The sequence below is a fragment of the Polypterus senegalus genome, chromosome 4, assembly GCF_016835505.1.
Source record: "Polypterus senegalus isolate Bchr_013 chromosome 4, ASM1683550v1, whole genome shotgun sequence".
Lineage (NCBI taxonomy): Eukaryota > Metazoa > Chordata > Cladistia > Polypteriformes > Polypteridae > Polypterus > Polypterus senegalus.
The window spans coordinates 228472228-228497903 of record NC_053157.1 but is presented as its reverse complement, the minus strand read 5'-3'; the positions used below and the strand labels follow the sequence as shown (position 1 = coordinate 228497903).

At 39.7% G+C, this 25676-nt stretch overlaps 1 protein-coding gene across 1 annotated transcript in view; it reads left to right on the top strand.

Annotated features, from left to right (window-relative positions):
* The window catches only part of LOC120528877, a 35337-nt gene that overhangs the window by 8821 nt on the left and 840 nt on the right, over nt 1-25676 (top strand). The window contains exons 3-7 of the mRNA XM_039752953.1: nt 2868-2945; nt 15204-15278; nt 15763-15858; nt 15961-16062; nt 24203-24292. Coding sequence (XP_039608887.1) covers nt 2868-2945; nt 15204-15278; nt 15763-15858; nt 15961-16062; nt 24203-24292 — 441 coding nt within the window. The remainder of the gene's footprint in view (nt 1-2867; nt 2946-15203; nt 15279-15762; nt 15859-15960; nt 16063-24202; nt 24293-25676) is intronic.

The window sequence follows — 25676 nt, the reverse complement described above, 5'->3', positions numbered from 1 at the left end:
CTTTATATTGATTTTACTTTGTGTCCTGGATGTTTGTCCATCGGGTTTCAGAAGCAACAGCGCCCTCTAGTGTCACAGATGATAAGTGAAAAGGCAAATTTCCTGAATAATTTTGTTACAGGTGTAGGTTCCAAGGAGGAAAGACAAGGCCATAATGGATGTACTGGGCAAATGAGCTTATCGGGAGCAGTTAATTTCCCCACACAACATGTGGCTGTGTTCCTCAAGGCTGGACCAGATTAAGACACCCACAGGGTGGCATGGGAATTGGAGTTCAGAAACGCAGTGCTGTCAGGTCCTTGGATAATGCCAGAGGGTGCTGCTGAGAGACGACTGCCTTGGTTTCCACACAATCCAGAAATGCTCTGGATGAGCTGGACAGGTGACCAGAAGTAGTTCCTGGGTCTAGTTTAAAAAAGAGCCTGCTGCCTCAATTAAATCGAGCCTGAGTCTGGAGGCAGTGGGAGGAGGATTCTGAACGGTTCATTCTGCTGGTGTTTGTATGAAAAAGGTGTTTTTGTCAAATAAAAATCATTTATTTGAACCTGGAATTGTGTCGGGTATTGCTGTGTCTGTGATTTGGGACTCAGTTGCACCCCCCAGTGGTTACACAAGTTATTGGTGATAGCTGTCTACAGGATGTAGATATTTAAAGAATCACCTGATTTGAAGGTCAAACTGCTTTGACTGGTATCTCATCGACATGCAGCACTGTGATAACACTACTGCTTCCTCAGTTAGAATTTGTATTTGCTTGATTAGAACATTAATGTGTTCTGGTGATATTGGTCTCTAATCAACATGCAGTGGTATATGTACTTCTTGATAACAAATACTATTGTTTAACCAATAAAAATGTGTGTCCATTATTGTTAAGCAATATGTACATATGAGTACCATTGTTTAACCGGTCTACATGTTGGTCTAGGCTGAGAGTGAAGCAGTTACATACCTCTGGGCAAATCAGAATAAAATGAAGTATGGTCATAGATTCCAAACTGCTGCCTGCTTCTTTTTATGCTTTTGGCACCATACCGCTACAGCTATACTCTGTAGCAACAGTGGCTTGCAGCCTGCCCAGATTTGCTTAGGCCTGAGGCCGCTAACATTAATACACTGACCTAGACTGACAAGGCCGCACTACCCAGCACCTCCTGGCTGATTCCCGGATGCTTCCAGACTAGTCTTGAGATAGAATCCCTCCAGCATTTATGGTATTTTTTCAAAGTGGACTGCACTTTGTACACTTCCTTTCGAGGCTTCAAAGAGATATTTTAATTAATTGTTCAACACATAATTATAAAAATGTTCACTGATACAACTTAGCTTCAGAGTGCAAGGAGCATGTAGCTTACATATAGTCAGCAGAAAATTGAGGAAGTGAAATTAAGCTTTATAAGAACATAATGAAGAAGTTCACTGATCTCTAAATGTATTATGCACACTGATATATAATGCTTAGACTAAATAGCAGCCTTAAGAACACTGTCAGTGAGGATATAAACCATCCATCCATTTTCCAACCCGCTGAATCCAAACACAGGGTCACGGGGGTCTGCTGGAGCCAATCCCAGCCAACACAGGGCAGGAATCCAATCCCGGGCATGGTGCCAACCCACTGCAGGACACACACAAACACACACTAGGGCCAATTTAGAATCGCCAATCCACCTAACCTGCATGTCTTTGGACTGTGGGAGGAAACCAGAGCGCCCGGAGGAAACCCACGCAGACACGGGGAGAGCATGCAAACTCCACGCAGGGAGGACCCGGGAAGCAAACCCGCGTCTCCTAACTGCAAGGCAGCAGTGCTACCACTGCACCACCGTGCCGCCCTGAGGATATAAACAATGAATAAAATGAAGTAAGTACAGCGGTCATCAAATAGACTTGGTCAGGGGCCAAATTATCACAGAGAAAATACTCTTTGGGCCAGGCCAGACCCTACTGTTAACCCCCCAAACCAACACACACCTCGCACACATTTTAACAGACACACTCTCATCCACTCGTGGACACACTCATCCACGTCACACTTGTTAAGCCAAGTCAAACCTGCTATATTTATATCTTCACAAGAAAAGGAATCAGCAAGCATAGTTTGTACTGAATCTATTCTGGTGTTAACATCATTTCAAATGAGAAAATCGAGTCATTTCATTTTATTTGTTTTCATATAAATTTATATTTGTTGTACTCAGTCATGTAACTTTTACCAATTGTCTGCATAGTAGCACTCAAGTAAGTTGTCAAAATCATCTTGCAAAATATCTCTTTCCAAATGTCTTAAAAGGAGGACTGATAGCGAGACTAAATAGTAGATCTGTGTAACACCATCATTCTGAAATGCTTAGCCGACCTTTCTGGTCTGCAATGAAGGCTTCATTATAATGAGAATACAGTATTTTGAGAAACACGCCTCTTTCCATTATTCGGCACATTTCGTGGACTGGTACAGAAAGCTATGATAAAAACACTTAAGTATTCATCCATTTACTAACTCAACAAGAACAAGCAAAAATAGTTTTGCTTCAATCTGCTTTGACACTGTTCACTGATGCGGTGGTATAAAAAGAGGATATTACAGGTGATTTAATCAGAGTTTACTTGTGATAAGATTCCGGCTGCAAATCACGTTCACAAGATGGCAGAAAATGTCCAAAATTAAATGATAGAAGCCATCAGTCAGATTGATCGTGTTTATTAGTTAGTTAATTAGTTAGTTATATAATATAATTTTTTTAATTGGAGGTCTAGATTGAATTCTTCTTGTTTATTTGGTGGACAGTTGTAACCAAGATCACAAAACTATTTTAATTCACTATAAATATAGCCTTTTAATATGACTTCTTCTTCTTTTCAAACAGAACCAAATGGTGAAATCACTTATGCAGAAGTAAAATTTGCAAAACCTTTGAATCACCAGGAGAAGGACTTTCAAATGGGTAAGTTTGTTTCTTGGGGAAAAATGTCATGGTAACAGTTAATTTTTCAAAATAAAATAAACAAATTCACACAGTAATCTCTCTATATATAAAATCCAACATCTGTCTGTCTGCCCGCTTTTCATGAGAGAACTACTTAACAGATTTAGATCTGTTTTTTTTCTATAATTTGCTTGAGCATTCCGGTTGACTTCTCTCATCATGCTAAGTATCATAGTTTGCTTGCGGTGCCGATTTATTTGCGTGAATTCAAATAACACACAATGGGCCAAGAGGAGGGGTGTGAATTCCTCCTCACCCACGCGCCAGCCTCGGGGCGTCCGTTACGTTCGATTAGCTATTGAACAAGAGAACTATGTTTTTTTTCTATAACATACCAGCTGAATTTGCGACCTCTCTCATCACACTAAGAGTCATAGTTTGCTTGCAGGAGCAATATATTCGCGCTAATCCCAGACAGAGGCTGCAGGCCGAGGAGAGGGGGAAGTGTGACGTCAGGAGTAGTGAGCCGGGCAAGGGAGAAGCCACGGGGGACGGCTAGTTTATAACAAAAAGTGCCTGGTAGATTCTTAATGTTTGTTAACGCTATTATTAAGGCTTCATGACTGTGTCCTTCACTTGTGATAATGTATTTAGAGGGGATTGTGAATGCATGGATCCCCAGATAGTTCTTCATCCCTAACATCCTCTGTTATGTACATATTAAGATAACAAACTTCTCAAAATTGGCCCATTGTAACCAGTACTGTTCTGTGAGGGACAGACATCCAGTCCAAGAAATTCTGTTGTAATGATCTCTGGATACTCTCTGGATACTGAGTGTTACAGTGGTAGTGCTACTGCTGCCTCGTAACATGGAGTCTGAGTTCCCCCTACCTGGAGCTGCATGTTCTCACCAAGTTTAGAAAATAGGTGGACAGTTTCAGAAAATGAGTAGATGTGTGCAAAGTTTGTTGTCAGTGATTAAAATGAGCACCAGATTGTACCTGGAGCATACACAGTTTTTCTCCTTATTAAAAAGATTATTTTTTTTTACTTGGAAAATGTGTCTAAACATTTATTACATTGCTGAAACTTTGTTTATTTACGATGTACGTGTATTGTAGAAACTGTACAGAAAAAAACAGCCAAGTGCAACCCAGGACCACAGGGCATGTCCTGCTCAGAGAGTATCAGAGAATTACATTTGTTTAGTTTTGAACAAAAAGCAATATACAGTAGGTACCGACTTCAGGTCTTCACAATTCTTAAAGGTATCAATAAAGTTCACGCAATTGAGTTCTTTCAGCTAAATAGTGAAAGCCATCCACAAGACAACAGGAAGACATTAACATTAAGTTCATTTATGTCAGAGTCTTGTAAGCAAGGCTCCAGACAAAGGGATGGTGTAATCTGGAACAAACTATCAGAAACCTTGACAAATGTTAAAAAATATCAGAGATAGATGAGATAACCAAACCATTCTGATGGACTGATTGTCAGCTTCTCATGTGTCAGATTTTTTATGTTCTTATTGAAGAAATGAATTCCAGTTCATTTTGCTTGTCGGACTTTCATAGTGACTGATTCATCTTGTACATTGTTTTATTTATTTGTAGTGTTTTTCTTTATTTTGTAGGGTTATTCTTAGCGATACCGTCAGTTTTTATTGATATTACAAGTTAGACTTCTGCCATCTATTCTTGTGCTGATTAATTTGCATTATGAATGCTTTAGCCCAGTGCTTCCCAAACTCAGTCCTGGGGACCCACTGGGGCTGCAGGTTTTTGTTACAACCAACCAACTCCTAGCCCAATTAAATGAGCTGTTAATTCTCATGTTTCGGAGTCAATGGAGAAATAACAAAACTAAGTTTGGTACATTTTTATTAAAATGTACTATACACTTATACAGGGATTTTTTTTAACGTTTTAACAATTTTCAGCCTGATTTTCATTCTGCTTTTCCAGATGTTCTGATTATTTAACTTATTATCTACTAATTAGTGGATTTGTCACTAAAGTTATTGCAGCCTTTCATCACTCAGTGTTTGGTAGTATTAGGGCAGGGGTCCTCAATCACAGTCCTGGAGGGCCACAGTGCCTATGGGGTTTCAGCCCACCCAGTGTCCTAATTAGAACTCAGTCCTTGCTGATAATGAATCTTGGTGTTTAACTCTATGCCTTGTTAGCGCTTTCATTCATCAAAGACAAATATTATTTACTTTGTAGGTACTCAGTTACATTTCTGTAGGTCTGCTATGGCTGCAGGTCTTCACTTTAACCAATTTCTTAATTAGAACCCTTTTATTTACTACTAAAGCAATACATATTGTGACAGACAGGGGCACTCTTGACCCCTTGAACCCTCAGACCACTCGTCAGACACCAGGTAAAAGTCCAGAATTATTATTTATTATAATAATAATGTGCACAAAGCACCACTTCTCCACAATACTCTAATAATATATTAATAATACACAATAATTCACAATAACAATAAACCTAAACTCCCAGCAGCTCAGTCACCCTTCCTTCCAACTTGGCTCTCTGCTGGGATTTCCCAGAGTCCCTTTAAAGTCCTTGACCCAGAAATGCCTCTGATCCCCCCCAGTCCATGTGATTCCTAGCACTTCCGGGTCAGATCAAAACTCCTCTTTTCTTCAACCCGGAAGTATATCATTTTTTCCATTTCCACGATTGTGAATTACTTCCGGGCTATAAGGAAAGTATAAGTCCCTGGGCCTCCCTGCAGTGTCCTCCGGTGGCCCCCATGGTATCCAGCAAGACTGTGATGAAAGACTCCAAGTTCCATGATGCCCTTCTGGAACTCGAGGCCCTTCCATGTTGCAGGGATAGCTCCATCTGGCGGTTTGGGGCTGTTGGCCGGGATACACAGCCGGCAATCCCTCACAGTTCCCTCCCCTCAGTGAAGCCCAGTGGAGCGGAGCGTCCAACCCTGTGAGGGACGTCATCCTCCAGGAGGAGCCTCTGGCTGTGGCCGGTCCTTGGCTATGTCAGGGAAAAATACCTCTTAGAGAACCTAGGGGGAACATTACATGAGTAAAAGTTTTTCCTCAGTTCTCCGTGGACAATTTCACCAAATGTGGCCCGGCCGGAGGCATGCATAACACAGCCATCGTCCCCCTGTTAGTCTCCCCCTGCGAGACTGAAAGAAGCTCAGAAACTCTGGCTCTGTCCTTCTTTCCGCTGAGGAGGGTTCCCCAGCCGCCCTTGAGCTTTCAGCTCCCTTTTTTATCTTGTCAGGAGACCCATTTGTCACAATTGTGATGTCCTTTTTACTCCGGGGCTTTCCCACAGTCTGAGTCTCTCTATGAGATAGAGAGAGACCCTTTACTGTCTGCACCCCCTTTGGCTTATTTACAACATGGGTCGGGGTCTTCAGGACTGAATTGCCCTGAGAGACAGCACCATCCAGCTGCTCAGGCTCAACTGGCCCTTCCCCTGACCACTCTGTCAACGTTCCACGCTCTTTTGAAGGGCATGCAGTGACTTGGCACCCGCTACTTATTAAATGCGGGCCCGGATCACACTGCATCCCTATTTCATTATATACGGTATGGGTCTCGCTTACCTGTACCACCAAATTAATCAAGACAGGAGGCTCCCAAAAAAATCGCCGCAGGCAGTCATTTAATTTCTTCATAGGCTTTTCAGCCGCTCTTTACAAGTCTTCAACGATCGTCTGGATTGTTTGCACCACCTGTAAAAAACTCTGTACAGGCTGAAGCAATTTCTCCAGTTCGCACATGTCCATATTAATTAGTTCAGCCGAAGGCCTTACCTCCCGACTGGGAGCCAATAAGCACACCCATTCCTGGCACATGTTCTGTTGGGCTGCGCACAGGCTTCTGGGAATTGGAGTTCTCTTTTTCAGAGGACCGGGTCGCCATCTTTAGCAGACTGTGACCTGCCTGTATTAATTTGTCGGCAGATCGATCAGTCATTTCCCGGCCCTCCTTACCTTTTTGTGGGGTGAGCGGGGCTTCGCTTGCCTCCCGCTTCCCCTTCGGAAAACCCAAGTCCATCTTTTTTTGAGTGAAGTCACTTGCAGTGTTACATGGACCGTCAACTTCCCAGAATCACTCGTGGTAGGTCAAGTGTCCCTCGCCGGCACCCATAATGCGTTAGTCTTTCTGGCACTTCTATTTGAGCGAGAGCATACTATCGCCTTCGGAAATATCTTATGCCTCCCGCAGGGTCTCCGAATGCTTCTCTATGAGGTATGAGCACGGGACAAGATGCGTTACTTTAAAAAGGTTTTCATTTTCGCTCCCGGCACATACCTCGTAGCAATCGTCGTTTTCCGGAAACATCTCCTGATACGCATAGTTGCTCCGTGGCACGTTTTGAGTGCCGACAATATTAAGCACTGGACTTCCGCTGGTACTGCTACTCTTCTTGGCCTTCTTCTTGCCCATGACTGTCTTGGTAAATTTGGGCTTTGGCGATTTTTCCTGTGTGTCGTGACGCTGTCTTCTCGGGGTATTCTGTCCACAGTAAATTTTTTCCAGGTCCACTGCCAACTGATGGCCAGTGAATCCTGCCGACTACACCAACTGTGACAGATAGGGGCGCTCTTGACCCCTTGAACGCTCAGACCACTCGTTAGACACCAGGTAAAAGTCCAGAATTATTATTTATTATAATAATAATTTGCACAAAGCACCACTACTCCACAATACTCTAATAATGTATCAATAATTCACAATAACAATAACCCTTCACTCCCAGCAGCTCAGTCACCCTTCTTCCCAACTCGGCTCACTGCTGGGATTTCCCAGAGTCCCTTTAAAGTCCTTGACCCAGAAATGCCTCTGATCCCCCCCAGTCCATGTGATTCCTAGCACTTCTGAGTCAGATCAAAACTGCTGTTTCCATTTCCATGATTGTGAATTACTTCCAGGCTATAAGAAAAGTATAAGTCCCTGGGCCTTCCTGCAGCGTCCTCCGGTGACCTCAATGGTTTCCAGCAAGGCTGTGATGAAAGACTCCAAGTTCCATGATGCCCTGCTGGAATTCGGGGCCCTTCCATGTTGCAGGGATGGCTCCATCTGGCGGTTTGGGGGTGTTGGCCGAGATACACGGTCCGGCAATCCCTTACAATATTTTGGGCTTAATTTTAGTTCTCTTGCCTGTTACCATTCAGAACCCTTAACTGCCTCAGTTAGATTTTAGCAGCTGTGTTTAAGTTTGAATTGTTGCCTGTTTTCTTAACCAGACATAGTTAATAATGAAATGCAGAGAACCAATAAACCTGCAGCTCTCCAGCTAATGTGCTTCCTTTTAAACCTGTGCATATGTACCATGAAGTATCTGCGATAAGAAATGTTTAGAAATTAATGATGGGGGGAAATGGAAGGACCGTTAAGTTTAAATCTCTTCTGGTCCACAAGACACTTGGATAACGTTCTCAGTGAAGGAAACTCTAAATTGCAATTAAACTTTCTCTTGGATGAATGCAAGTATTAACAAGCCAAACTGTTCAATAACAAATTTCATTGTCAGTGTGGACTGTCTTCTAATTAGGAGACTAGTTGGAATAAAAATCTGCAGCTACTGTGGCCCTCCAGGACCGTGATTGTGGACTCCTATACTAGGGTGTTGTACCATGGTAGCCATCAGTGTCATTTTGCTTGACTTCTCACATTATTCAGTGTTGTTTAACTGGCTGTCAGTTCTGTTTGTTTTAATTATCATTATTCAAATACAGCGAAGGGTGCAAACTGCACAGAAAATTAAGAAAACAATAGGGCAACAACAAAAGAGAAGTTAGCATTTAAAGCAAAAGTAGAAATATCTCTAAATGTCCTATAAATGTAAAAATCATACTGCTTTGCTTTTCTAAAGGCAGAATAAGGGAAGGGAGCAAAGACCATCTAAATAAATTAGATCAATTATTAACACTAATTGTGAATTTGGCTGAAATAAAAACCTGCAGCCGCAGTGGGTCCTCAGGACTGAGTTTGGGAATTACTGCTTCAGTTGTTGTACTGCATATCCTAAGCTGCAGTTTCTGCTCAGAAAGGACTTTCTTTGAACAAGGCAGCTGTTTTAAGTGTTTTCAGATCCCTTCCTTTTCTTGCTTTTTGAATTGAAGATCTGCTTCTCCCACTCATTCATTGGTCAGAAGGTAAGTTGATCAAAGGGAAACGATGATACAAAGAGTGATCGAAAATTTGTGTTATGTAATGGTTCTGATTAAAACAGACATCAGAAGAGCACCTAGTAATAACCAATTAATTTTATTTATAAAGCACACTTCCTACGTTCAAAGTGCTAGACAAATATTCAGAAGGGTGCAATTGTAATAGAAGCACAGAAATAGCTCAATAAAAAACACTTCACAATATTTATTAGCAAAGCATTAAACCAAAACCAAAAAAGATAAAGGCCTGGTTTCTTGAAAGCATGTTACCAGTGAGAAGGAACTTACACCGGTCAGAAGAGCGCGTGAGACTCTCCTTGACTTTCACAAAATGGGTGACACTTAGTACAAATGAGGTGACAACTGATGTGAGCTCTCAACAGCTCAGGAGTGGTAAGACGTCTGCATTATCAAATCTATTTGGTTTTTATCGTGTCATTTTAATTCTTCCTGTCTATTTAGGACATCAAAAACATTCATCAACTGAGACAACGACACCCACAGAACAAAACAAAGGGCACAGAATTATTTAAAATGTATTTAGAAAGTAAGTTAGGAGGAAACAGTAAAATGTTTTTTTAAAAAATTAAACAGGACATTTACATCGCAACCTTCTTCTAAAATGTAAAGCAGACGGCAGTGTGTCCCATCTTATTCTTTTTACAAAATTATGAATCACACTAGGAATGTGTACTTCCTCGGTAAGCCACTAGAGCTTGCAATGCTCTGATAGCCAAAGCACTATAGTGTAGAATCATATTTTACAGATAAACTAATTTAATTAATTATTGTACTGATTATGCATTTGCAAGTTTAATATTTGAAATTTCATCTCGTTTTAAGGTTGTAGCTAGAATTAACTAAACAGTGTTGTGACAAACCTTGTGAAGGATGTGGGGGAATAGAGGAGACAGAAAATGAAAACCAGAGCTTTATTGGTCAGTAGGATGAATTTAAAGCTTCAGTAATAAACTGCTGAAAGGACCTGAACGCATATGTTTTCTGTGACTCTAAACTGTATGAAAAAAGTGCAGCTTTTTACAATACTGTCATCAAAGAGAAATGGTGGAAAATAAACATTTTCAAGTGAATACTTGAACAGTTACTTTAACCCTGTAAGAGTTCATTTAACACCAGCAATTTTACTGTGTGCAATTTTGGGTTTTTGAAATACAGTATGATTAGTGTGCCTGATGACACATGTATTGGGATTAAATCCCTCACGACAAACTGCAATTCTGTGCTTGTGGAAAAGGATGCACCCTCACTGTGATGGACTGATGCCCTGCATTGGCTTGCTCCTGTCTTGTGCATGATGCTTGCTGTCATTTTCCTGTGAACCTGTTCTGGATATGCAGGTTTTAAAAATAGATTGATTCATTCCCTTAATGTGCCAATCATCAGAGAATTGAAAGTTGTCAGGAAGTGGTCAGGAGCCTCACAAGATGCATTACAAGTCTGCATCAGTCAGATGGTGGCCTAAAATATTCTCCAAAAATATTTGACAAGATTGCTGTGGTTGGTCCATTTTCACCCCGATATCTACTAATCAGTCTGCCATAATGACTAAACTGCAACCTCTAAACCAAATAGTTAAAATACAAAAATAAAATGAGTAACACATTAAAAATATCTTGCCTTAGTGCTAGAAATATTAAAAATAAAAGAGTAAGTTGGAGTTGTACGTAGAGGAGCATAATTATGATATTATAGCAATTACAGAGACCTGGCTAAATAGGAATAATAGCAATGAGTATAGCATAGAGGGACACACAATTTTTAAGAAGGACAGACAGAACAGAAAAGAAGGTGGGGTTGCTGTTTATGCCAAACAAAATTTAAATGTAAGTCCTCTTCAGTTGGATGATGAGCCCCATCTTAGTAAGCTTCGTCATGTGGCTTCGTCTGGAAAGCATTAGGGAAAGAGGACTTATTTTAGGAGTGTGTTATAGACCACCCAATGCAGACAGTAATTCCAATGCACATCTGTTTGGTAATATTTAAAAAGCAAGTTTAAAAGGGAATATTATATCATGGGGGATTAATCTACCTGAATATTAAATGAGATAACCTTGCAAATAGCGCAGCAGGAACAGCAGGAGTTTTTAGAAGTAATCAGTGATTGTTTTTAATACAGTATGTTAAAGCACCAGTGTGGGGTGAAGCCTGTCTGGATTTAGTGTTTTGTAATAATCACAGATAGAATTGAGGGTGTAGAGGTGACTGAACCGATAGGGTCAAGTAACCATAATGTAATACAATTCTGACTGTTTTGGAAAAGTGTGGATGTAAAGACTAAAATTTTGAGCAGATGCGACAAAGTCTAAGGAGGATACACTGGGATAAGATTTTAAACATAGAGACAGTCGAGGAGCAGTGGAACAGGTTTAAAAATATTTTAAACAACAACAACATTTATTTATATAGCACATTTTCATACAAACAATGTAGCTCAAAGTGCTTTAGAAGCCGAAGAATGAGAAAAAAGACAAGATAAATAATTAAAATTAGGGAACATTAATTAACATAGAATACAAGTAAGGTCTGATGGCCAGGGAGGGCAGAAAAAAAACACAAAAAAAAAAACTCCAGACGGCAGGAGAAAAAAATTAAATCTGCAGGGGTTCCAGGCCACGAGACCACCCAGCCCCCTCTAGGCATTCTACCTGACATACTGTAAATGACCTCACAATCAGTCCTCATGGTATTCAGGCTTCACATGGAAGAACTTGATAATTATGGTCATGTGGACTTCTGGCCTTTAATCCATCAATGTAGGGACATCACGGTGCTTTGATTAGGTGGTGGTGGCACAGATCACCACCACAGAAAACCGAAAAAAGAACAGAAGAGAAAGTAGGGGTTAGTACAGATTTTGGAGCCACCATGAATAATAATGATAATTAATTGAATATACAGAGCATCAAGATTAAACTAAGATGAAGCTATGAGAAATCCATGGTAAAGTCATGTATTTTTAGCAATTTTTTAAGTGCTCCACTGTATTAGCCTGGCGAATTCCTATTGGCAGGCTATTCCAGATTTTAGGTGCATAACAGCAGAAGGTCACCTCATCACTTCTTTTAAGTTTAGCTCTTGGAATTCTAAGTAGACACTCATTTAAAAATATAAGGTTACGATATGGAGTGTAAGACATTCCAAAATATAACATGGAGCGAGATTATATAAGGCTTTGTAAACCATAAACACTGTTTTAAAGTCAATTCTAAATGACACAGGTAACTAGTGTAGTGACATCAAAACTGGGGTGATGTGCTCAGATTTTCTTTTCCTAGTTAAGATTCTAGCAGTTGCATTCTGCACCCGTTGCAATCGATTGATGCCTTTTTTTGGTAGTCCTGAGAGGAGTGCGTTACAGTAATCTAGTCGATTGAAAACAAAAGTGTGAACTAATTTCTCAGTATCTTGCAGTGTTATAAGAGCTCTAACTTTTCCTATATTTCTTAAGAGAAAAAATAATGTCCTAGTAATCTAATTAATATGCGATTTAAAATTCAGGTCAAAGTCATAGTTACCCCTAAATTCTTTACCTCCATCTTGACTTTTAATCCTAACGCATCAAGTTTATTTCTAATAACCTCATTATATCCATTATTGCCAATCACTGAAATTTCTGTTTTCTCTTTATTTAGTTTGAGAAAATTACTACTCATCCACTCAGAAACACAAGTGAGACATTGTGTCAGTGAATCAAGAGTGTTGGGGTCATCAGGAGCTATTGATAAGTACAGCTGTGTGTCATCAGCATAGCTGTGGTAGCTCACGTTGTAACCTGAGATAATCTGACCTAACGGAAGCATATACTGTAGATTGAGAAGAGCTGCAGATCCAGGATAGAGCCTTGTGGAACACCATATAGGATATCATGTGTCTTCGAGTTGTAATTACCACAACTAACAAAGAATTTTCTCCCTGTCAGGTAGGATTCAAACCAATTTAAGACACTGCCAGAGAGGCCCACCCATTGACTAAGGCGATTTCTAAGAATATTGTGATCAATGGTGTCAAATGCAGCACTCAGATCTAAGAGGATGAGAACAGATAAATGGCCTCTGTCTGCATTTACCCGCAAGTCATTTACTACTTTAACGAGTGCAGTTTCTGTGCTGTGATTTGTTCTGGAAACCCGACTGAAACTTATCAAGAATAGCATGTTTATTGAGATGGTCATTAAGCTGCATATAGACTGCCTTCTCTGGAATTTTACTTAAGAAAGGCAGGTTAGGTCTAAAATTATCAAAAGCAGAGGAGTCAAGATTACTTTTCTTTAGCAGGGGTTTAACTTCAGCAGTCTTAAGACAGTCTGGGAAGACCCCAGTATGCAGAACAGGTACAATGCATAGCCAAATTTGGAATTCGTAGGATGTTTAAAGAAACTCCACAGTGGATCAGTAAAGAGTTAATCAAATCAAAAAAAACAGCTATAGATGATGTATAAGACTAATTGGGAAGAAGGATATGGGGTGGGGGGGGGGCTAAAAGATAGAGAGGAATATAGCAGATAAGGAGAGATTTTTTAAGTATTTTAGTAGTAAAAGAACAGTCAAGGAGGAGGATCTTGACTTTGCCGACAATGCTGTGATCTTCATGAAGTCAATGAAAGCTCTGATTGGGGCACTTGAGAGACTGAGCAAGGAGTCTGAGTGTCTGGGCTTGCGAGTGTCCTGGATAAAAAACAAGATCCAGGCCTTTAATGACCTCTTGGGCACAGATATCAGCAGTGTGTCTGTCTGCGGAGAGAGTGTTGACCTTGCTGAGAGGTTTACTTACCTTGTCATTGACATTCACGTCTCTGGTGACTCTTCCTATGAAGTCAGTAGACGGATTGGGAGAGCATAGGGGGTCATGAGGTTGCTGGAAAGGGGTGTGTGGTGCTACAATATACAAAAGGATGAAGGTCCAAGTCCTGGTGCTTCCTGTCTTGCTATATGGTTGCAAGACATGGATGCTATCCAGTGACCTGAGATGAAGCATGGACTCCTTTTGTATTGTGTCTATCCAGAAAATCCTTGGGTACTGCTGGTTTGACTTTGTGTCGAATGAGTGGTTGCTCATGGAGTCCCAAATGAGGTACATTACCTGCATTGTGAGGGAGCGTCAGTTATGGCACTATGGCCATGTGGCATGTTTCCTTTAGTGTGATCTAGCTCATAGGATCCTCATTGTTGGGGACCTGAGAGGCTGGACCAGGACAAGGGATCGCCCACGTAACACCTGGCTGTGGCAGATAGAGGATCATGTCCGATGGGTGAGGCTTGGTTTTCATTTTCTGTCTCCTCTATTCCCCCACATCCTTCACAAGGTTTGTCACAACACTGTTTAGTTAATTCTAGCTACAACCTTAAAACGAGATGAAATTTCAAATATTAAACTTGCAAATGCATAATCAGTACAATAATTAATTAAATTAGTTTATCTGTAAAATATGATTCTACACTATAGTGCTTTGGCTATCAGAGCATTGCAAGCTCTAGTGGCTTACCGAGGAAGTACACATTCCTAGAGTGATTCATAATTTTGTAAAAAGAATAAGTTGGGACAGACTGCCGTCTGCTTTACATTTTAGAAGAAGGTTGCGATGTAAAAGTCCTGTTTAATTTTTAAAAAAAACATTTTACTGTTTCCTCCTAACTGCTCTAAGCTCATTCTGTTTGAATATATTTTTTTTTTAATGTATAAAGTGTTTATACTGTCTGAATGAAAATTCTGAATTAACTGAGTCTTCTGACATGAAGATAAAGGAAACCAGTCCCATTAATATTTGGTCTTACTGTTATGTCCAGAATTGAACCCTGTGTTTCTTTAAGAGTTTTGTATATAGTTTGTTTCCTAAAAGACAAGGGGCAGGATGGGAAAATTGGGGGATGTGGTGAACTGGGGGTTTGTGGGAAAAAGAAGGAAGAATAAAAGTAAGAAAATGTTTGGGCAAAACCTGTGTGTAATGAGTTTTTTTATCTGGATACAACACAACTCAGGAATTATTGTTTTGCGATGTAAGAAACACTTTAATTTTTGATCAAAATGTCTGCTAATAGATTCCACTGTCCTAAGTGAAGCTTCATTTTATATTTGACTGTCTTTTCTAAATAGTCCAGAGGGAGGAGGTCATCTATGCAGAAGTGAAATATACTAATCTTCAGCAGAAAAACTCCAGCTCTCAAACAGGTAAAAGCTTTTTATTCAGAAATGGAACTGTATTTCATACAGTGTATGTCAACTTTTAAAGTAGTTAAAGAAAGTCAATATTAATTTGCTTTAAAAAGAGATCGATAGTGATATTCTGCAGTATGTATAGTTTTTTTTTTATTCTAGATGTTTTAGGCCCACTTCAGATCATTATGTAATAGCTTTTTAAAACAGTTTTCACTTTAAACCTGCTGCAGTAAACCTGGGAGTGTTGGTAATATTTAAATATGACAATAATTTACATGATGAGAGAGAGAGTGAGAGGTGACTTGACCAAAGGAAGTTTATTATGACTCAGCTGGATACATCCCCCAGATTTGTGGCTATCATGCAAAATAAAGAGGAATGAGGCTCTGAATGATTATTCATCCTATCAGTGTTATTGACCATAAACACCAAGTTTCAACATTGTCACTTTTAGTGCAGTGTTTCATGACTATATAAAGGTTTTGTTTGTCAGTAGCCAGTGATATAAATAAAGACAATGCAGACACTCACTGCAGAACTGAATGGAAAACACCTGGGGATGAAAAGCAGTCCAATGGTGACACAACTAAAGGTGAGACCACAATTCTCTGATCACTTGACCAAGTATATTTTGTTAGTGTTTCTCTTCACCACACTTCACTTAACAGTGTGCTCTTCTCTTCTCTCTTATTAGTGCAATCAACAAATGACAAACAAATGTTTTCACCTCTAAAGCTGCTGCTCATATTGCTGTTTTCTTTGTTACTGGCTGTCGGCTCCTCCTTGGGTGTTTACTGTGAGTATATTTCAGGAAAATTAATGTAAATATTTAGAGAAAATACACTTTCCATAATTGTGGATCTTTGCACACAAACTAAAATGTAAGGAAAATGTCTTTGTAAGTGGTGAAGTAAGTGCCTGGTAAAGAAGATAAGAAATTAAGGCGAAACTAACCTAATTTTGTCAGTGAGGGGTTATATTCTGCTAACAGTGTCAGATTAGAGGACTTTGTTTAATTCATAAAGATTATTATAGAGACATTTTGCAGTGCACAATAAAAAAAATAGAGATGAACTTCTGTCTTGTACTTTAAGTGAAAGTATGTTGTGTATATGACATCATGACCTGTACAGGCAAGATAAAATTACATGTTATACTTTGTCATACATACAAGAATCCTGTATCTTGTAAATACTGTTAATGTTATTGCATCACATGTTCAACATGGATATGCATGACAAGACTTAAGCTCTCCTGTTACTTTTGCAATATAGACAGAGACTGGAGGGACTCTCTTTTTTTTTTTTGATACAGGATTTTAAGTATTTAACAGCTTGGGAGTTTGAAGGGGTCTCCTCATGAGGCTCTTCCTTTTTTGTAAAATCATTATTTCAGTAACACATAAAACACAAATCATAAAAAAACAAGTAATCCACAACTTTAAAACTGCAGATTGCTTGTGGGAAATTTAATTTTAACAAGTTTCCAACTGTGTCCTTATGTTTTTGATGAACACATTTTAAAGTCACTGTCTCGATCCACTGGACTAATTCCCTTCATAATTTTAAACACTTAAATCATGTCTTCTCCTCATGTTCTTTTACTTAAACTGAAAAGACTCAGCTCTTTTAATCTTTCCTCATAACTCCTCCTCTGTAGCCCTGGAATGAGCCAAGTTCCACTTCTGTGACCTTTTTTTTAGGCTGGAGACCAAAACTGCTACCAGGACTGCAGGTGAGGCCTCACCAGTGTGTTATAAAACTTGAGCAAAACCTCCTGTGACTTGTACTCCACACAGCAGGATGCTATATAACCTCACATTCTGTTATTCTTCTTAATGGCTTTTGAATACTCTTTGCCAGTTAATAGTGCTGAGTTCACTACAACTCCTAAATCCTTCTCATAAGTTGTACTTTTGATATTCAGATATCCCATTGTGTATTCAAACCTAACATTTTAACTTCTTCTTTGTAACACTTTACATTTACTTACATTAAATTGAATCTGCTACAAATCTGCCCAAACCTGTATGCAGTCCAAGTCCCTCTGTAATGATTCAATGGATCTGAGATTATCTGACAATGTAAGTTGTAATGCGATATAAATTTCTTAGTGTATCCATTTAGTTGTCTTAATGTGCATCCAGAAAACATAACTCACACATGTGCATACGTAAAGCAACTGGTCAGGTCTGGTCAAGTGGGGGAGCATGCACTGGTACAGCGCGTTGCTGCATTCAACACACAACGAAACAGCTTGGGATCCCGGTTGGCAATCCCCCAGGCAGACAAGCGGTCCAGTCTCACCCTCCGGAAAATGACCCTCTATCTGTCACAGCCTGGTGTTATGTGGGCGTCTCCTTGGCCTGGTCCACCCACTTGGGTCCTAAACAATGAGGATCCTGCGAGCCAGATTATCCTCGGGGAATCGCATCACATGGCCGTAGTGCTGTAACTGACAGGCCTTCAGTCAGTTCCTTCAGCAAAATGTGCCTCATTCAGGACTCTGTTAACAAACACTCATTCGACACAAAGTCGAACCAGCAGTACCCAAGGATTCTAACAGTATCAAAAGAGTCCAGTTTTTGTCTCAAATCATTGGATAGCTTGCAACTATATAGCAAGATAAGAGGCACCAGGACTCTAAAGAATCAGACCTTTGTCTTTTTGCATAAATATTGGGACACATTAATTATAAAGTTTCAGAAATGCACCATTACTGAATTTCTGTACTAGGCAGAGGTTTTTCATGTTTTATTTTCTACATAACAAGAAATATTTTAAAACTAATGTAATGAACACCTTCTGCAATGATCACCTTCATATTTCTCACCATGATCCAATTGTCTTGCTTCTCTTCAAACAAATATTTTATAGTGTTCCTAACAACATCACATTTAAACATAACTTATTTTTTTCTCTTTTGGACATGGTGTAGCAGACAACCATTTCTACCATACCATTCTCAACATTCCTGAAAACGAATCCAAAGCCCCCAAGGACTCCTTCATAACTATCAAAGTTGCTTCCAACATGCCCCTTTAAGGTAGCCACCCAATATAGTCATCACCACCTGAGCACTCACCTTTCCATTTGTCTGTTCTGTCAACCTGCAGAGCATATCCCAATTATAACTCCTCTGTCATTCACCAACAATTATCATAATAATAACAATAATGATAATGATAATAACAATAAGCTCACTCACACTCTTCATCTCCATCATCACATTGTCTGCCAATTTTTCTAGCACAAGTAAACTAATCTCAGATACACTTTGCTACCAGAAAAATATATGGACATTCCATTGCTCCCTTCTAAGCATTTCAATCATACACCCTCTATCTTGTCTCCTGTACACACATCTACTTTGGTGCTGTTTATCAAAGTGAGATAAAGATGAATGTTTTTGTTAACAGAAAATATTTGGATTGGAGGAAATATGTGCTCTGCTGAGGAGAAAGATATTAAGATGATTAGGGAATCTGGAACAAATGATAGATGAGCACTGGATGGAGAAATGCACCAAAATGGAGGTAGAGGGGTTTAGGACCTGAATAAGACCAAATATGTGGTTGGATGTGGTATCAGGTGACATGAAAAAAATGTAAAAATGTTACATGATGTTAAATGATGACGATGATTAATATTTTTGGATTGTTCTCTATAAACATCATGTTTGAAAGCAAGGTTCCAACATACCTTTGGTGAAAGGCTAATAGTTGACTGTACAGTTGTTTTATCTGAGCTGAGGTTATATGATGTAGACACTTGAGCAGAAAAGGTCCTGAGCTGTGTACTTAGAATAAATTGCTGAAGGCCCAGGTTGATGGAGTGCCCACTACAAATTACTAAAAGCCCCAAATGGGTTATGAGGGTAAACTGTAATGACTATTGCAAACTTTGGTTTAGTCCAACCTCTACCTTTGGTGGCCAGAAACATGTAATCAGAATGATCTCATTACTAGAGGTAACTGCATGGCCAACACCTTGTTGGTTCCTGTCATAGTCACAACCCTAGGACCCTTGTGTGAACACCAGCAGTAAGGGAAGCTGTGAAGCTGAACAAAGTGATCTTCTGCATAATCTCATCAGGAGGTTGTCTGGATTTGACTAAGAGGTACAAGCATTCAATAAAGGTGTCTGCTACTGTAGTGGCTGAAGTAAGAGCCTGTGTAGGGGTGGACTGTGGTAAGGCATGGAGAATGAGTTTCACATGGCCATAGAAATATTATCGAAAATCATTAAATGACTTGAAAAGAACAGACAGAACATCAAACACTATGTTCTCAGCAATGGAGGAGAAATGTTGACCAAAAATATATATCTAATCTAATCTGTTTAATTACGGATTTCATTGAGGTGGAAGAAGCAGTTTGAGGAACTCCTAAACCGAGTTGTAAATATGAAGTGCCAGAGGCATTGGATGGTGTTGGGTCCATCTCTGCAGATGAAGCTACCACGGTGAAAGAAAAGCTCAGCACTGGCATGGCTGCAGTGGTAGATGAGTTCCAAATGCTGAAAATACTGGACACTGTTTGGGGTATTTTGTCTAATACAACACCCCTTTAATAATGTATGGAATACATGGGCAAAGTTTGTCAGACTGGGGTGGTGGACCACGCATATAAATAATATATGTGAAGATATGTTCCAATTAGCAAGGCAACATGCTCCTCAACCTTTCTGTAAACGTGTATTTAAGGTTACTGAAACTTAAATGAAACTCCTTTCAACCTTTCTTCTTGTTTAGCATAAATAACATGGACTCATTTGGCCATGGAACAAATGACTTACCCTTTACCATTGCAAAAGTACTTGATGGGTTAACAGAGTTTGCCAATTCTGCACTAATATATACTTGTTCTGTTTAGTATTGTCATTAAATCTTAATCCATTATATAACAAGTACAGAAACTGGAATCATTCCTGAGCAGCTACCACAATCACATTACCAACACATATGGAGAAAGTGTCATAAAATATGAATGACAAAAACAGGCACAAAACTGAAGCAGCTAAGATTTAACCTCCTTGGTGTTAACCCTGAGCGTGACTCAGGCTTTGAATTCTATGCAATTATGGTTCTGGTTATTCCTGAGCGAGACATGGAGTAACATGTAATGATCCACTAATGTAGTTTGCCACTCTGAGGTAACTCATTAATATTTATGAGTGGGGTGGGGCCTTCAACTAAAATACAATGGTGTGTAAACAAGTAGCTACTGTGTAAAGTCCATTTTAGAACAACGCGAACCTGAGCCATTAGTTGAATCACTTGATAGTGGTAACAATATGAATTGGTCATCAGATGTTGACAAAGATAGTGAAACTGATGCATATGGCAATCTATGACTGAACAGCCATAACATATCTGGTAAATTCAGTTGTGAAATGCTGCAGCAGGAAGCAGTATCTATGTGGAAAAATAGCAAAATGATTGTTATCAAGTAGATCGATAAGAAAGACATCTGCTGCCTAAGCACTGTTCACAATACACAAACTGCCAATGTTTGTATTGGGGGAATGTGGAGGTCACTAAGCCTTATGCTGTGGTAGCCTGCAATAAGACACTGTGTCCATCTGAACTAGTGTGGTGCTGAGGTATCACCCGTTGCATGGCTGCACTCGGGTCCTAATCTGGATCCTGAGTTGGTTTGTCGTGTGGTGGGTGCGGCAATGCACTGTATCAGTGTGTGCTCCTAACCTCCTCCTCCTCCTCAATAGTGCCAATCAGGCATTGACATTCTTCACTCTCCTGAAAATGCAACAGAAAAAATATTATAAGAAAAGTGTACAAAGAAACATGCTTTCCACTGTTCAAATTGCAACACTGGGCTCTGTGTTGGTGACTGTTTTTAAAAAAATTACATCAGTATAGCAGTGGGCACTAGACATACCTTTATGACTGTGTTTATGTTAAAAGTTTGGCATTTGCACGTTTCTGTTACATGTAATAACATTTTTCCGGAGGTAAACATAATATTAAGGAGGCTATTTCAGACTGAAGTAGAGTTCGGAAAACCAAAGATTTGAGAAAATATCTTTGTAAAGTAAATGTCAATTCCAAATCAAACATGATGGTTAACTCAATACCCGAAATAACTTACTAGAAATATTTGGCGCTTTCTTGAGTGCAGTCTTCATTTCCTTCTAATAAAAGTTCAGAATTCCTTTAAAATGTCACAGCAGAACATAGCATCAGAGCAACCAGTTTGCCAATAATGACAATCATAATAACAATATAAAAACGTAATAATAAGCACAAATATAAATAATACAAACTATTAAATATTTCTGGAATCCTGGCATTAGAATGTAGAGAAAATATTGTATCAGTAATAGAATAAAGAAAAGAGGAATTAGAAATGCCAAAGTGAGTGGCCTGGGGTTAACTTTTGGGAAGGTTTTGGTAATTTCAGTTGTGAGACTCCATCAACATCAATATGGTTGGAGTGCTGGGCAAGTGACATCATATTAAGAGAGGCCCACTGCTAATTAAAAGGGCAGGCTCAGTTATGGAACTCTGGACCCCTTGGAGGTCATAGTGAAGGAGACAATAAAACAAAAATAAGTGCCATGATGAACAATTTTGCACATCCTCTCTCTGACACACTGACACTGAAGACTTTCAGCCAATGAACTTAGTGAGAGGTCAAGCAAAATCCCACCTTTTATTGGCTAACTAAAAAGATTACAATTTGTAAACTTTCTTTTCTTTTTTTTTTATTATTAATTTTATTGCACTCCATACAAAGCAATCAAGTTTTTACAAAAAGAAAAATTGAGTTAAGAACAGATCGATCCCCACCCTTGAGAGAGAGAGCAAGTCAAACGACGTAAAATTTAAGGCTTGTAAACATACCTAAATTAATAAATTCTCTGTGCTTTATAAACTTATTTTAAAATATTACTGATTAGATCCTGCCATGTTTTGAAAAAGTCTGTACAGATCCTCTAACTGAGTATTGGATTTTTTCCAATTTCAAATAGTATAACACATCAGTTTCCCACGGACTTAAAAGAGGAGAGTTTGGGTTCTTCCAGTTTATCAGAATAAGTCTGCGTGCCAAGAGTGTAGTGAATGCAATCACAATTTGTTTGTCCTTCTCCACTTTAAGACCCTCTGGAAGAACCCCAAACACAGCTGTTAATGGGTTAGGAGGGATTGTGAGTCCAAGGCTGTCTGAGAGGTAATTAAACATTTTTGTCCAGAATAATGTTAATTTGGTGCAAGCCCAGAACATGTGACCTAGTGAGGCTGGGACTTGGTTGCAGCGTTCGCAGGTTGGGTCTTGCCCTGGAAACATTTTGGAGAGTTTTAGTCGAGACAGATGTGCTCGATATATAATGTTAAGTACTGTAATGATAATTGTATGGTTTGCGCATATGGAGCTCAAGTTCTCTGCATTGCTACTTTCCACTCCTTTTCTGATATATTAATTGAGAGATCTTTTTCCCAGTGTCCTCTTGGATCTTTGAAAGAGAGGGACTGTAAAATAATTTTATATATTGTAGAGATGGTGTCTAAGTCCTTGAGATTAAGCAATATTTTTTCCAGCATGGATGTGGGTACAAGATGAGGAAAATCTGGAAGGTTCTGTTTAACAAAGTTTCTGATTTGAAGATAGTGAAAGAAATGTGTAGCTGGAATGTTAAATTTGGAATGTAATTGTTCATAGGATGCAAAGACGTTGTCTATATAAAGCTCTCTAAGCAAGTTAATTCCAAATTTTTTCCAGATTTTAAAAACTGCATATGTTTGTGAAGGCTTGCAGAGGTGCCACAGATAGAAGCTTCTCCGTCTTAAAATGCTTTCTACATTGGTTCCAGATTCTAAGTGAGTGGAGCACAATTAGGTTATTAGTGTATTGCCGATAACGTGTGTTTATTGGAGCACAGAGCAAGGAATACAAAGAAGTACTGCAGGATTTTACTTCTATTGCGGTCCAAGCCTGTGTATGTTCTTCTATTTGTGTGCAGGTTCTTATCGCCTGTACATTTGCTGCCCAATTTACAAACTTTCAAGGCAACTCAGGCCCCTTCTTCGGGCGCTGGACAGGAGTTGTCACTTGACAGACAGTGCCCCAAACCTTTTTATAGGTACTATATGTACCATTTCCCTAATTAGCTAAACCTTAAATACTATTGAGAATGCGGGACAAGGCCAACACTAGCACAACTCTGAAAACCACACATCACCATTGATCAAAAAATAGATACAATCCTGTACAAACTTAACAATACGCTTCATAACACACTTCACATTGTTATTCTAAAAATGTTAAGTAAATATCAACTGACTGTCCTGAATACAGCAATTGAATTGATTTCCCAAATAAAAGAAATAATTTAGTACTGCCAGACTCTGTAATCCAGGAACCAGAGGTCAGTCCTTCATAATATTTTGCAAGCTGGCCTCTCTTTCCTACAGTCAGATTCTGTATGTTGTACTCTTTTGCCAGACAAACAGCAATCCAAATGCTGCTGCTGCTATTTCTCCTTAGCTCTTGTTGTTTGATGCATGTAATTAAAAAGATGACAAGGAATTCCCCTTGCACCACATTCCCATTCTCCACCCATTATCCTACCCGCTATACCCTAACTACAGGGTCACGGGGGTCTGCTGGAGCCAATCCCAAGGCGCAAGGCAGGAAACACCGCAGGGTGCACACACCCACACACCAAGCACACACTAGGGACAATTTAGAATCGCCAATGCACCTAACCTATACGTCTTTGGACTGTGGGAGGAAACTAGAGTACATGGAGGAAACCCATGCAGACACGGGGAGAACATGCAAACTCCACGCAGAGAGGAGCTGGGTCTCGAACTGCACCACCCTACATTCCCATTCTATATACAATACACTATTAGGCCGAAACTATGTGGACGGCCTTCCAAATGATTCATTTCCGGTGTTTTATCACCAACAGGTGAATTCAAGTACAAATCCATGCAATTTCCATTGACAAACACCGGCAGTAGAATTGGTCACACTGATGAGCTCAGTGACTTTAAACATGGTACTGTCGTAGGGTTCCACCTTTGGCAAAAGTCAGTTTATAATATTTCTGTCCTGCAAGGTCTGCCCTGGTCAATTTTAAATGCTATTTTTGTGAAGTGAAAGTGCTTTGGAGAAACAACAGGTCAGCTATGACAGGATAGACCATGCTAACTCACAGAGTGGGGTCAGAGAGCGCTGAAGTGCATTGCACGTAAAAATGGCCGATCCTCTGTTGCTTCACTCACAACTAAGTTAGTAATTGCCTGTGGAAGCACAAGAACTCATTAGGAGCTTGAATAAGTGGGTCTCCATGTCTGAGCAGCTGCACGCAGGCCTACAATCACCATGCACAGTACAAACATTGGCTGGAGTGGTGTAAAGCATGCTGCCATTGTGGAGTGATGAATCACAGTTCACTGTTGGCAGGTTGCTGGACAAACCTGGGTTTGTCGAGTGACAAGAGAACGCTACCTTATGGTCTGCATTTGTGTACCGTAGTGATAACAGTCTAGAGCTGTTTATTAAGGTTTGGAATAGACCTCTTGGTTCCAGTGAAGGATACTGTTAATACTACAGCACACAAAGACATTTTGAACACCTTTGTGGCAACAGACTGGTAGAGGCCCTATTCTGTTCCACCATGACTGTGCCCCTTGAGCACAAAACCAAGTCATGGAAAAACTCAGGTGACCTGCATAGAGCTATGACCTCAACCCTATTGAACTCCTTTGGAATGAATTGAAATGCCAAGGGCGAGCAGGTCTTTTTGTCCAACATCAGTACCTAACCTCACAAATGCTCTTTTGACTAAATTGTCACAAATTCCTACAGACACACTCCAACATCTTCTGGAAAGCTTTCCCAAAACTGTTATAGCTGCTAAGGGGAAGAGAATTCTGTACTGATGTTTATGGTTTTGGAATAGGATGTTCAAGAAGCTCATATAGTTATGATGATCAGGTGTCCACAAACCTTTGGTCATAAAGTATATATAAAAACACTTTCAAAGACCCCTCACCACCATGTTGTGCAGTAAACTATTCAAATTCAAAGACCTCATTTACACACTTAGAGAAGACTGCAAAACCACAAGTTACACATAACAATAGAAATAAGCAGACAGTGCAACTTCAAGAACCCTGTGCCTTCTGGCGGAGCTGCTGCAGTCTCTTACATTGTTAGGTGGAGGCCATGCACATCTCATTGGCACTCAACACAAATCAGGAACCATCTTGGGACGGGATGCGAGTCCATCACAGGGCTCACTCACTAACACATAATGTCTCAAATTTGAGTCACAAATTTAATCTAATACTAATTAATTATATTAATTAATCTAATAATAATTAGTCTTCATGTCATGGAAGAAAACTGGCAAGCACAGGCAGTAACTAGACAAGACA